The sequence below is a fragment of the Pangasianodon hypophthalmus genome, chromosome 7 (assembly GCF_027358585.1).
Source record: "Pangasianodon hypophthalmus isolate fPanHyp1 chromosome 7, fPanHyp1.pri, whole genome shotgun sequence".
In the NCBI taxonomy this organism is placed as follows: Eukaryota; Metazoa; Chordata; class Actinopteri; order Siluriformes; family Pangasiidae; genus Pangasianodon; species Pangasianodon hypophthalmus.
Window position 1 is genome coordinate 22,759,056 of NC_069716.1, and position 13,289 is coordinate 22,772,344.

Below are 13,289 nucleotides of genomic sequence, written 5' to 3' on the forward strand. Positions count from 1 at the left end.
CCATTGAGCATGGGATCCGTTGTGACCCTGACCAGCATAAAATATTTTCTGAAGATGAAAGAATGAACGAGTTCCATATTAGCAGAAAAGGGCAAAATCATCTCAAGCCCCTTTTCTTGAGGCTTCTGGTTGTGGTAGTTCACATTAGGATTTGGGTATATCAAGCCATCCTTGGTTCAATGTAATTGTGCAACTTATGACTAGTGGTCACTCATTCTTCTTTCCTCCAAATATTTTTGTTCTAATTAACGTAAAGTCTGCTCCATGTAATCCTGTGTGGCGGTGTTAATCCAGAGGGAGGGGGAACCACTACAAATGGCCAAAGACGGCAAAATCTGTCCTCACTACTGTGTTGGTGACGAACCCTGGAGCTGCACGGCATCGTGTGAGGTAAATCAGGAGAAAGCTTTGGCCTGCAATAAGCTTTGTGCTTCTATTATAAAGTGTTTAGGTTTTGTGTGCTGGATTTTGCTGCTACAGTGCATTGGAATTTCTTCTAATGACTTGAATAAGAAGTTGTTTGTCACTGATGAGTGAGAATTGGATGAGAGTATGAATATTTGTTAATGGGCCAACAGGCTGAGAATGATCAGTTTGGTTATAAGATTTGAAGTGTTTGAGAATTGCGTTGAAAAGAAGTTTATATTGAAGATGCATCAGGGTGGATATGTATGGATTTGTTGTGAGTGAGAAAAGCTAATCAGTCTGCGTTCATGTCATAAATGCACAGGAATACAAAGAGACCTCTATATAGGTTTGATTATTTTTAATGAATACTGAAAAATATTTTGTTAATAGGTACAATAAGATCATTCTTAAGATTCTATCCTGGTATTTCTTCCAGTTTTCTCAAGACTGTACTGATCTTCTGGATCAATGGCTATTGTTGTAAGTACATATGGATTTTTCTTTATTGTTCCTCGCTCTCCTTATACAACATACTAAACACCACATGCTTAGGGACAGTGGGGTTCAATTAACTTTAGAAAATAATAGGGCTGAGCATCAGGATAAGTTTACATTATAATGATGTATACAGCATTATTGTTCTAAAAAGACTCAATGTGAGCTTGTTGACATTAGAAACCGCTTCCTACTTTAATCCCACCTAAGCTAACTCTTGGATTTCCATTGTCTTCATGCAGTCAATTAAATGTTTTTTGTTTTTTTTTTAACTCTGAGATATCTTCATTCTCAACTGTCTCCATTCACATGGAGAGTATAGTATAGTATAGTATAGTATAGTATAGTATAGTATAGTATAGTATAGTAAGCAAATATTCCCAGCTCTGAATACCAGGTTGAGACTTCTAGCTCCGAATAGTTTTCATTTTTTTTAACCAGGCTCTACTGAATTCATGTGAGCCAGCTTAGTGTTTCCTCACAGCTGCACTCATTATTTGGGCCAGCTCCTCAGGAGAACAAGAGCTTTGGATTAATGTGTTTTTCAGAGCTGGTGTCTTTGTGCAGGGTGGAACGTTCCGCATGGTGTCAGAGGAAGAGCAGACGCTTAGGGCCAAATTGGAGCGTCTTACAGTCAAAGACCATGGGCCAGTGTTTGGACCTTGTGCCAAGCTCCCTGACCACACTGTGCAGAAGGTGTGTTTACAGACCCATGGCACTGGTTAAACCACTATGTCAGTATCAGTTATCTACATGAGAGATATTATATCCATCACCTATTTTATTATTTCTTTATATTTCCATTGCAGCTGTTGTTTTATATACCACTGTATTATTTACTGGTCATTGTAGGCTAAAGATGAGCTGAATGAGACAGAGGAGAAAAGAGTGTCAGCGGTGAAGGAACTGAAGGACATCATTAAAGAGAAGGCGGACAGTGGAGATGACCTGGCCAAAGCAGTGCAGGAAACGTTTATTGAGAAACCTGATGCTGTGCTTGTTAGGTTCATTCGGGCCAGAAAGTATGATGTGAACAGGGCTTTTGAGCTCATGAAGGGTGAGAAGACAATCCTAACAGTTCATGTAAAGGCCATTCACAGTAACATTCACAGTCCTCTGTAGTCAGCAGTTTACAGTGTCTAAAGGTGTTTATGTAGTCAGAAATGGTAGAGCAAAAGCATACTGTGCTACTTGAATGTACTTCCTGATCACACTGATAAATAGAACTGTTGCTTTGCTTTAGGTTATGTTCGCTTCAGACGAGATTACCCTGAGCTCTTTGAGAACTTAAGCCCAGAGGCTGTACGCAGCACCATTGAAGCCGGTTACCCAGGGATCCTCTCTAGCAGAGACAAACATGGCCGTGTAGTGCTGCTCTTCAACATAGAGAACTGGGACTATGAAGAGATCACCTTTGATGAGGTGAGAATTAACTTAGAAGTTTCTCATTTTTAGGAAACGGGGTGAGTATTAAAATGACTCAGCTTAAATGTTGTACATTTGCCATCTTCGTGTTCGGGTTTTATTATTGTTATGAAAGTGACATTAGAGACATATAAAACTACAGCTCTTTAATGTAGATCATCAGAGCTTACTGTGTGATCCTGGAGAAGTTGCTGGAGAATGAGGAGACTCAGATCAATGGCTTCTGCATCATTGAGAACTTTAAAGGCTTCAGCATGCAGCAGGCATCCGGTATCAAGCCCGCAGAACTGAAGAAAATGGTAGACATGTTGCAGGTAATTTTCAGAACATGCCACATATTGAATTTACACAACTTCAGGAATCAAGTACTTTAAATATTGTAGATCCATTTTATAAAACATATGTACATCCCTCATTGCTCTACCTTTTTCTGTTAAAGGAAAAATCCACCCTGAAGGACTTGCATATGAATCTTCAAAAGCATCCAAGACTTAATTTTTAATGGATTTCTGAGTTTAATTTTTTAGTTCTTCTTTCATTGACATGTTGATATACTTTCACTTAGATTAATGGTTTCCTACATTACCCACAATGCTGTTCAAAAACCTGCAAATCCCTAGTGGGATTTAGCCCTTGTTTCATCTCTACCTAAAGAAAGTGACGCATTGGCGCTTTAGTTCTTTCTCGCTTTAGAAAATAGAAACAAGGAAACAATAGAAAATGGTGAGTGAGAAAAGAAGGCCTTGTTCTTTTGTTTTTAGGAGCTAACAGCAAAACCTGACTAGAAATATCCCCCTGTGATGTCAGTGTGGCAAATAACTGCTATCTTCTCATGGGAATAACTAAAATTGAGCAATAACCAACAAATTAGCACCATAATCACTAATCACATCTCAAATATTTCAATATAAATATATTTAATGTGTTTCAGGGTGGAGTTTTCCATTAAATCAAGACTGAGATTATGTTTGGATTAGGAGGATTAGGAGTCAACATCATCAAAATTTCTGAAATCTAATGCTACATCTCTTCCCTTGGCCAGGACTCTTTTCCTGCTCGCTTCAAAGCAGTGCACTTCATCCACCAGCCCTGGTATTTCACTACCACCTATAATGTGGTCAAACCATTGTTGAAGAGCAAACTCCTGGAGAGGGTGAGTGCCTGAAGATCCCAACAAAAGTGCTCATCTTAGTATAATAACACTGTTAGGATTGCACTGGAAAGGACACCTGAGTCTGACTGAGCATTTTGCCTGTTTTATGTGTCTGAAGGTGTTTGTCCATGGAGATGAACTGGAGAGCTACTACAAGGAGTTTGATGCTGAAATCCTGCCTGCAGAGTTTGAAGGGAAGGGTCCCAGCTATGACGGCAAGGCAACAGCAGCAAAACTTTTTGACTGAAAAACACAACTGTCATGAAATTCTTCTGTAGTCATTGTGTATGTTTTAGTATTATAGCATACAGAATAAGTGTGTGAAAATGTGTTTGTAAGTGATATCCCATGTGGACTAGACAGTGTGAAATGACATACTGCTGTGGCAAAAAAAATAATCTGATTACATAAAATGTCCTATGTTATGACTGTTGAAAAAATTGGCCTGAGGGAATGAGGTAATTATGTCATATCTGTGCTGAGGTATTACATCATTTTAAAGTAAGGACAAAAAAAAATGTTTAAAAATAGTTTACTTTGCATGAACATTTTTAACAATATATTTGTGTACCTGGTGTACACACCATTATTAAGCTTGTTTCATAGCATAATAAGATATTAACAGTTTAATCTGCAAGAATATATAGCCATATTTACATCAAGATCTATGTATCAATGTAAAGGACTTGGGATGGTCAAAGATGCTTGATGCATTTAACTATCCACTTAGTTTGATTTATTGCTGAATGATGTAGATTGTAATCATATTCAAGAAAAAAAAACTCAACTGTCATATGGTACTTTTTGAACTGTCATTTCTGTAAGTAACAAAATGTACATCAGCACAAAATTTTGACCCTATCTTATTATCCACTTAACATTCTGAGTCAAAAATCAATACACTTTAATCCACATTTCTTGCTCTATGCAAAGAATAAAACATGACAGGACGTGCTGTTATAGGAAAGTAATCAACAACGGGGTGCTGTGATGATATAGAGTTACTGTTACAATCCCAAAGTTAATAACAACATGTCCTGAAGTGCAGTTCCTCTTATACCACAGCAATTTGCCAACAATAACTGTTTTATTTATTAAAGAATGACACATACTTTTTTATCCATTTTTAGTTACATTTAATGTTGTGGGAAGTCCACAAAATAAGTTTGTTTCTGTTATAAATTACATTACAGCAAAAATTCAACAGCACTGTGGCATATTAAGTGAAATCCTTTACATTCAGCTGCAGCCACCGGAGGGTGACACTGTCCCACAGAGGAAAGCATGTAAACTGAATTTTACCCCCATAGAGATCCAGCTTGCCATATCAGAATCAGTTTCTCATTACCAGCCAGCAAATAGTGACTGCAGCAATCTCATCAGTGCGTAAGACAGCATGATAAACTAGTGGTCAGAGTGCAAACACAAATCCTCCTTCTGCTGAATGTGTCCATTTTTTAAACATTGAGTCACTGTGTAATGTTTCCATCTTATCAACAAAAATGAAGGATGCAATTATTTTTTTTAATGCACTTCCATTTCTGATCATTTATAGACTTATGCTCACTTCAGTACCAGAAACAAGCTCCCTTAGTAAACCTATTGTATAGTTGCAGTGAGAGAACAAGTATTGTATAGAAATTCTGTTGGTTACAGAGATATGTGTCTCCATGAGACTGTTTTTTGCTTTGTGTTCAGTATACACTCAGACAAGTGAATCAGCCATTGAATGCATTTGAGTTACACTTATGAGTGAAAAGAGGAGCATGCTTGCTATTGACTTTTGCCTTTGTTAAGCTTTGCCTTTGAGTTCTGTACAGTCCATGGCTTGGTGGTCCTGCGGGTGTTCCTTCTTCCTCTGGCAGATGGCATTAGCATAGCTGATGATGACTTTGTCCATCCAGGTAAGAGGCTGAGGGAAGAGCATGGTGCCCTCAAAGAAGCCCATGTGCCCTCCGTGCTCAGTCAGCACAAAGATTACATTCTCTTTTTGTTCTATGGGGATCAAAAGTGGTATAGCATTAGTATGTACATGCCAAATACTACATAAAATACTGTAATACTGTAGGTTTCTCTTTGATTAAAGAGGGTATAATCACAGGTCTTGGCTTTACAATTTATCCTAGATCCCCAAGTCTTTCTTGTCTTTCAGTTTGCTGACAGAGACCCATCAAGGCTCCATTCAAACCACCTGATCTGGAGAGCAGCTATCTCTTTCTAGCCAAAACAAGGATTGCCCTGAGTGTCACAGCTGTCCTCTATACAGGATGGAAGTAGGTGAACATGTGATTACAGAGCCATATGGAGCCGCTGACAAAAGGCACGCTGAATGAGAGATAAGAGCTGCACCATGACAGTTGGCCCTGTGGTGAAAAAACACACACTCTGAAACTTCCTGTCATCTCTCCACACTCAGTCTGCACCAAGCAGAGCATTAGATTTGAAAAGCTGCCCTCTGGAGAAAAGGTACTCAGGTGAATCCTTCAAGGGCATCATCATCAACACCTGCTGCTCAATAATTAGGTTCTCTTCTCTCTAGGATTATTCCATCATTTCTAACCCTAACATCTATCTACCACATCTGATGATAATTTCACTACATTTCCTGTACTGAAAAAAAAAAAAAAACACGAAAACCCTCACTTTTACTCAAAACTCACTTATAATAAAAGTCTAAAGGCAGGTGTTGGGGTGTCAGTAAATGTGTACATGAGAGCTTATTTTTTAGAATGCTTTTGTGAATTCTTCAGTTGAAGTTATAAGTAAATTAAAATCTAAATCAGCACCTGTGCTGCTCTAAAAGTAATAAGAGGAGCTTAAGTATATGACACGGGGGATTTTATTTTACAGATAAAGAGGTCTGTCTGCAAAAAAATTGCCTGTTCTCAGGGAATAGAAAGTACATGATGTCCATTGAAATGATAATCATTCCACCCACAATAAATACTTTAAGTCACAGTGAATTCCTGTGGGACATGCAGACAAGACATAATCTGATCTCAGTGCACACTGTAGCTGAATGACTGATAAGATCTGTTGTGGAGAAGGGAAGGGCGTACCGTGCGTACCATCTAATAAATAATCACACAGGGGCAAATGGATCACATGGCCCTGAAAAATTCAGCACCAGTGTCTGAGCACAGAGCTTACGCAACACACACGGTTTACAGTCTGAGTTTGGAGACTGGGTTTCTCTAATGGAGTGTGGGGGAAAAAAGGGCTGTCATACACTTTACACTTTTTATACTGGTACAATTCTGACTGAAATAAATATTCTGTGCTTTTGGAATTAGCCTTAAACCTAGAGTACTGATTACTTTCTGCATTCATGGATTTCGCCATTGGAATATATGTCATGCTTGTTTAAAAGTTATACATTTTTTATTTTTAAATATGAATGTTATAGGAGACACATATAACTTTTTCTTATTAATTAATGAATTTGTGGAAGCATTACCTGCTAAGGTGTGAGGTATGTTCAGAAGAGACTCATGGACAAGAGGGTCATCTGATGAATTAATCACGAGAAGAGGAACATTAACCTGACAGGGGCAAGATAAATTACATAAGCATTATTGTTGTGCTTTATTGCATTGCATTGTTGTGCATTATTGTTGTGCCATTTAAATTACTTGCAATAATTCTGAGTAGAACTACTACGATCTCTTTTTAATAATACATCTTACTTACATTGTGAATGTAATGTACACAGCTTTCTTTCTCATAGAATTCCTTTAAAGAATTATGACCATGGAACTTTCTGAGGAAAAACAAGTGGACAGATAGTAGCGTACACAATGTGAAGGGGGGACACTATGGCTCGGTCACAGCTATGCCTTTGGCAGATTTTCTTGACATGATACGAACATGAATGGATCATGAATATCCCAATAATATGTCAGCAAAGGAATTTTCCTTGTTCCAAGTGCTTTAGTAAATCATCCCCTTACTGTAAAGCTGTTCTTGCAGAAGACTAACTTCAAATATTCTGTACAGCTACAACTGACACAAACACATAAAACACAAAAGGACACCAATGCATTCGAAACACATATTGAAAAAAAAATGTAATTAAACTGGCTTTAATCAAATTGTACCTCATAATGCAGTCATCAATCTGAGTAAGAGAAGTCGCCATGTAGAGACATCTTAAATCTCCAAAGTCCAGTTTGCCAGACTGTGGTCCAAACAAGCTTTTTCTGCAAGTGAACACACTAACATTACTTCTATGCATGCTTCCAATCATATTCAGTGTCTAGAACAGTTACACTTAGCAGTTATTATGCTTCATTATAGTACAGCACTATTGAATTCTCAAATTTGATTTGTCAGAATGTGATTAATTTTCTATAACAGCATGGCTCAGATAGTAGTGTCAGCTGCAAGGTATAAATTAATGTGCTTGTTCTAATATGTTATGATTTCTATAGTATCAGCTAACTCACAGGGACTTGTATGGCAGATGCTAAACATAATCAATGACTAATAATAAACAAAATTTGAAAATGTGTTGTTATTTAACAAAGAAAATGTATAATGGTTGATATAGCAAAGACTTCTGTAAGGAAACATTTATTTAAGAGGAGTTTCCAGTGTCGGTGCTTTCAAATCGTCAGAGGTAAAGTTATAACTTTACGTTGTTTGATGCAAGTCTTCAGAATGGAGGGATCTGCCATTTGTGATTTCTCTGTAACATGACAAGGTGTGTAGTTTTTTTTATTAACTTAAAGAGAAAGAAAAAAGAGAGGGTCAAGGGGAAATCACTGTTTATAGCTGTTATCGCCTAAGTGATAACAGGAACTAGCTTGCGTCATGGATGTGTGACAACATTAAATGTAACTGTAAACTGACAAAAAGGATGAAATATCAGTCTTTATTAAATAAAACTAGTAAATGTTGTCAAACTGCTGTGGGATAAGAGGAATAAAACACATTAGAAAGTACTGTCCTAGCAAAATAATCAACTTTAGTGTGATAACAGTAACTCTGTTTCGTTTCAGGCCGCTTCATACTAACCCCCTGTTGTTTATTTTTCTATAAGAGCATGCACTCTTATTTTTTATTCCTTAATTATGAATGCATACTTGTGGGACAGGATGATCTTTTTCATATTGTCAGCCATGAAGAAGTTATAAATTCTCCTGCATTGGTCCCACTGTAGAAATGTTTCATGGGCCCTGAAACAAAACAAAACAAAAAACAGAACAATAATATAAAATGAACTAAACAGTAACTCAGATGAAAACTGAGTCATATTGTTTCCTTAAACAGAGAACAATGTGGAATGCAGTATAAGAATTAAAACTGACCTCTGCGCACAATAGCCCTGACAGACACTGACACAGCACAGCACCTTGTCCTGATTGGCTTGGTTCTCTCCCAGAAACTTACACACAATGTTCCCACCTAGACTGAAGCCCACTACGATAAGCCAGGTCTGGGGGAATGTACGTTTGATGTAGCTCACCATGGCTGAAAACTCCCAGGTACAGCCTGTGGCACAGAGATAGATTGAGATATCCAAAAATGGGAATGACTTAGCTGTGTAAAAAAAAAAAAAGAAGTGTTCATAATAGCTAGAATTTTCTTCTCTGTGTGATAACTATATATGGTAAAATAAATAAAGACTGCTAGTCCTATTACTAGAGTGTTACATCACTACCTTCCCAAACATTTCGGACAGAGGAATTGCATATATTAAATAGCCAGGCACCCAGACAAAAAAGAATGCCAGTCCACCAACGTAATGATGAAATAGGTGTAAAAGCTTGCCAAACAGTTGTTTCCTACGGCAAGGTATGTCATTACACCAATACCGGTCTTACCATAGGTGAACATCCGTGGGGAGGTGAGTTCAATGTTTGGCAAGGCTCCCAGGTGGTTAAGCACAGCACATCTGTAGCCCTGCTTCTGGGAGTAATCCACAAAGGTACGGATATAATGCTTCTCACTGTGGTTACCGATCCCTGGGCAGATCACCATGGTTATGTCATCTGTGAGCATACAGCACACAAGCAGTTAGCCATGTGCAGCACAGGTCTCCATTATGTCTCTCATTGTCCCTCTTAACACACCTGAACTTGATGATTGGCAGTTTATAGCCCTTTAAAATCATTGACCACTTTAACTGAGTATATATAGGTGTAATACAGCAAGTTGAAAGTTTTTTAGGTTTACTGCCACCTTCATATAAACTGTACAATCCAACAAATTATTCGTCATGCAGCTGTGTTGTGTGGTATGCATCAGGCATGCAGTGTTTTACTGTTTTTATTTTTAACTGAGCCTTTTGTGACCTCAGTAATTTTGAGCATTGCAATCAGTTGGTGCCAGTTTTAGCATTTTCTCAGCAGTTGTTGGCTTTTTACGCTTCAACAATGCACTGAGAATGATGCAAAAAGGAAAATGGGAAGAATTGTTCAAAATCAGTGTGCAAAATGTCATCTCAGAATGCCTCATTATCTAACTTTGCCTCAAATGAGCTCCAACAGGCAAAGACCATTTTGAGTTAGCAGTGAAGAAGAGGAAAGCATGCCTACAGAGGGTCCAGGAACAACTGGACCATTGAGGAGTGTCTGGTCAGGTGAATCCAGGTTCCTTTTGCATCATGCTTATGGAAGGATCAGAATTCATGAAGTCATTCGATTTGGGGTGGAGACCAGTGGTGGCAGTGTGATGGTCTGGAGAATGACTGCCTGACATATAGTAGCACCCCTGTTACCCGTGAAAAACATATGAACGCCACAACGTATCTTAAAATGGTTGCTGAATAAGATAAACCCTTCACAGTCTTGCAAGCCAGACCTCTAGCATTTGCTACAGAAACATAGCCAAGAACTGCCAACTTTCACAGAAAGAGGCAATCTGACTGACATGGCAGATGGCCAACCATAGACCTTCTCCACTAGCCCCTCGACAAACACGCAATGAAAGGTGGAGAGTCAATCAGATTCTGAACCTTGAGAACAGAAAAGTGTACAAAAGATATCAAACACTTTGTGACTTGTGGGCAGAGCATCTGCACTGAGAATAATCCCTTCATGGCTACAGGTTATTCACACATAAATGGACATTTCCAGCATAATAATGCACCATGTCACAAAGGAAGTCTTGTTACAAAATGATTCCAGGAATTTGACAGTGAATTTTCATCCACAGTCCCTGGATCTCTAGCCTATTATGCAGCTTTAGAATGAGGTAGAAAGGTCTATTCACACCTAGATTGTTCACCTGTCTAATTTGCAGCAAGTGCGAAATGCACAACACCTTTTCGAATCCCTGCTGAATTTATGCTGTTCTGAAAGCCAGAGGAGGTTTAACACGCTACTCAATTGCCATACCGAATAAATTGCCATCTTTTTGTATATTAGTAATGTTTGCATAGGCACTTTTTGTTTGAAATGAGGGCAAGAACTAGTGTGTACCAACAGGCATGATAAATTCTCAGCATTGTGCTTGTACCCTCACATACCCTCTGAACTTTTGAGGATGTTAAAACCGTCCCTAAAAATATTCATTCGACCCAAGGCCTAGTCTATCTGGTAGATCTGGTAATCTACCAGAACACTGTATGGTATGCATTTGATACTATTTAAATAAATAAACTTACCACCCGTTACATGATCACCAAGGGGCTCAAAAAGGTCAAATGTGGCAGTAGCACCATCATGCATTGGAAGATACACACGCATGCCGCAGGGATGAGGAGAGTACACCCGACCCATCTTTCCATAGAGCGCAGTTTGAAAATGTCCACTCTTACCCCACAGTAATGGTGGAACGTACCTGCAAACACATACATATATTATTGTAGATGTAGAGTGTATCAGACTGTAGTTGCCAAAAGGTTGGCTAAAGGTCATGGGTTTGATTTCATCTGATAGCCTTTCCTTACCCTAACTTAACCAAGTTGCTCTAGTTTCTGACATTACGGAAACTAGAGCAACTTCGTGGTCAAGTTGCTCCAAAGTATCATCTAAACATCAAAGGATCAACTACGTATAGGATGAATATATGCAATACATGTGAAGACTCACTCTTTGGTTAGAATAGAGCAGGACTTGAGCAGGTAGTGATTAAGAGGTGTATTCCGACAGGTGATTTTAGGAGCTGCTGAGGGACTTGTTAGGTTGAGGCAGCGCACTATGATGTAGAGCACAGTGGCTACTGCAGCCAGCTTCATGCCATCAAAGACAGCTGGCATCTCTGGTCTGAGGGTCTGGGCATTTCTTTCCACATGGACATTCATGATGAAACCTGTCAATCATATTACAAATTTTTTTCTTTGTTAAAGCTTACATTTGCCACTAAAGAACTTACATTTAGGTGACTTGTAAAAAGTTTTGAAATGTACCTGATGGTTGCAAATATGTTGCAGGTCCTCAGCTACACTTCTTAAGTGGTAATATTTAGTTCTGAAAAAAGGTTGTATTGTGTTGTGACCCATATCCCGTAACACTTGCAAAAAAATATCAGTTGTTTGCTTGTGTTAAATCTGTGTCTTAAGCCTTCACTCTCATCCTGCAGGCTATAAGTGAAAAGTAATGCTGCTTTGTCTGTAACTACATTTACTGAACCCATCTCACCTGTCAAAGTGTCCTTACAGGCACTCTCTCAGTCATTAAATTTTTTTTCTTTGTTAGATCTGACAAGTGCTATTAAAGAATTTCGGCTATTTAGAGCTTTAAAATTAGTTAAAATTAGTTTAGTCCTTGATGGTTGCAGATCCTCTGCAACACTTCTTAAGTGATACGGTTTAGATCCATGTCTTAAGTCATCTCATTAAATCTATCCCTTAAGCCCTCATCCTGCAGTGAGGCTATAAGTGAAAAGTAAGGCTTTATCCCATTTATTTATCCCATTTTTACTGAATCAAGTTTGTTCTTCATGGGTCATCAAGCTCTACTGGTTAAGCTTGAGATATGCAGAAGTGCATACATAAATTGATGGCTTGTATAATTGATAATAAAAAAGGATTAAAGTCTAACAGACTAGTAGTTACACAGTTCACACAGTGCCCCAGTGATGACACATGTCTATGATTAAAGTCTAGAAGTCTGACATTTTGAGTACTAGACATTCAAAATGATCTAAACCTTCACAGACAACATGGATTAAAGTAAATGAATGAAATCAGTACGCACCGGTTAGAGATCTCAGAGATCTGAGCCAGCACAGTCCTAGTGAAACTTTTTTTTTTTAATTACAGGACGCCTGCTTCGTCTTCAGTAATGCAAGACTCAAACTTAATACTAGCACACTGCTCAACTGCAGAGAGGCATCCTTACGGTTGCCTAGCAACTGCCTGGCGTCTCTGATTGGAGCAGAGCTACTGCTACGTCTTGAACAGTGATTGGCTGAAGCCACAATGGCATCCTATTTCCCAGGTAAAGCACTCCAGGTTACAGGTGGTAAAGGATGACTTCCAGACAGGGCACTATACACTCATTGGGCAGTTTATAAGGTGAAGATGGATTCATCCATCTTATTCCCACATTCTACACCACCATATAGATTTACAGTTACTGACTGCAGCCCATTTGTTGCTATGCTCAGTATTTCCTACCTCTGTCAATGAAAAGACAGCACTCCTGATTAATTTCTACGACATGCATTAAAGGATAGTGACCACAAGGTGGAGGCAAAGAGCTGAAATTGCTCCACAGCTATTTTGAACCGTCTACAAACGTTCCACATGATATGAGTTTATTCGCCATTTACTGAAATATGTTGGAAGGTCATCTGTAAATTATCGAAACTGGAGTGTAAAATCATCCCAACTTCTTATGTATCATCACAATTTCCGACT

At 38.6% G+C, this 13,289-nt stretch overlaps 2 protein-coding genes across 4 annotated transcripts; one reads left to right on the forward strand and one right to left on the reverse strand.

The window, feature by feature from the left end:
* Positions 1-323: 323 nt before the first annotated feature.
* rlbp1b (retinaldehyde binding protein 1b) lies at positions 324-4,669 on the forward strand. Its single transcript, XM_026918431.3, has 8 exons — positions 324-390; positions 845-888; positions 1,471-1,599; positions 1,756-1,960; positions 2,147-2,325; positions 2,484-2,642; positions 3,371-3,481; positions 3,600-4,669. Exons 2-8 carry the CDS (start codon positions 877-879, stop codon positions 3,726-3,728), a joined length of 924 nt encoding a protein of 307 aa, XP_026774232.1. The 5' UTR covers positions 324-390; positions 845-876; the 3' UTR covers positions 3,729-4,669.
* Positions 4,670-4,808: 139 nt separating this feature from the next.
* Positions 4,809-12,782, reverse strand: abhd2b (abhydrolase domain containing 2, acylglycerol lipase b). 3 transcript variants are annotated; one of them, XM_026918289.3, is made up of 11 exons: positions 12,625-12,782; positions 11,835-11,895; positions 11,518-11,737; positions 11,091-11,266; positions 9,307-9,474; positions 8,791-8,974; positions 8,566-8,658; positions 7,579-7,680; positions 7,172-7,241; positions 6,939-7,023; positions 4,809-5,476 (listed from the first exon to the last, which is right to left on the reverse strand). In XM_026918289.3, the coding sequence occupies exons 3-11, from the start codon at positions 11,727-11,729 to the stop codon at positions 5,274-5,276; spliced, it is 1,293 nt and encodes a 430-aa protein (XP_026774090.1). In that variant the 5' UTR covers positions 11,730-11,737; positions 11,835-11,895; positions 12,625-12,782; the 3' UTR covers positions 4,809-5,273. The 3 variants fall into 3 exon arrangements, with proteins under 3 accessions (XP_026774090.1, XP_034161881.1, XP_026774091.1); XM_026918290.3 differs by lacking the exon at positions 4,809-5,476 and adding an exon at positions 5,596-5,844; XM_034305990.2 differs by lacking the exon at positions 11,835-11,895 and having other exon boundaries at positions 12,625-12,781.
* Positions 12,783-13,289: the final 507 nt, after the last annotated feature.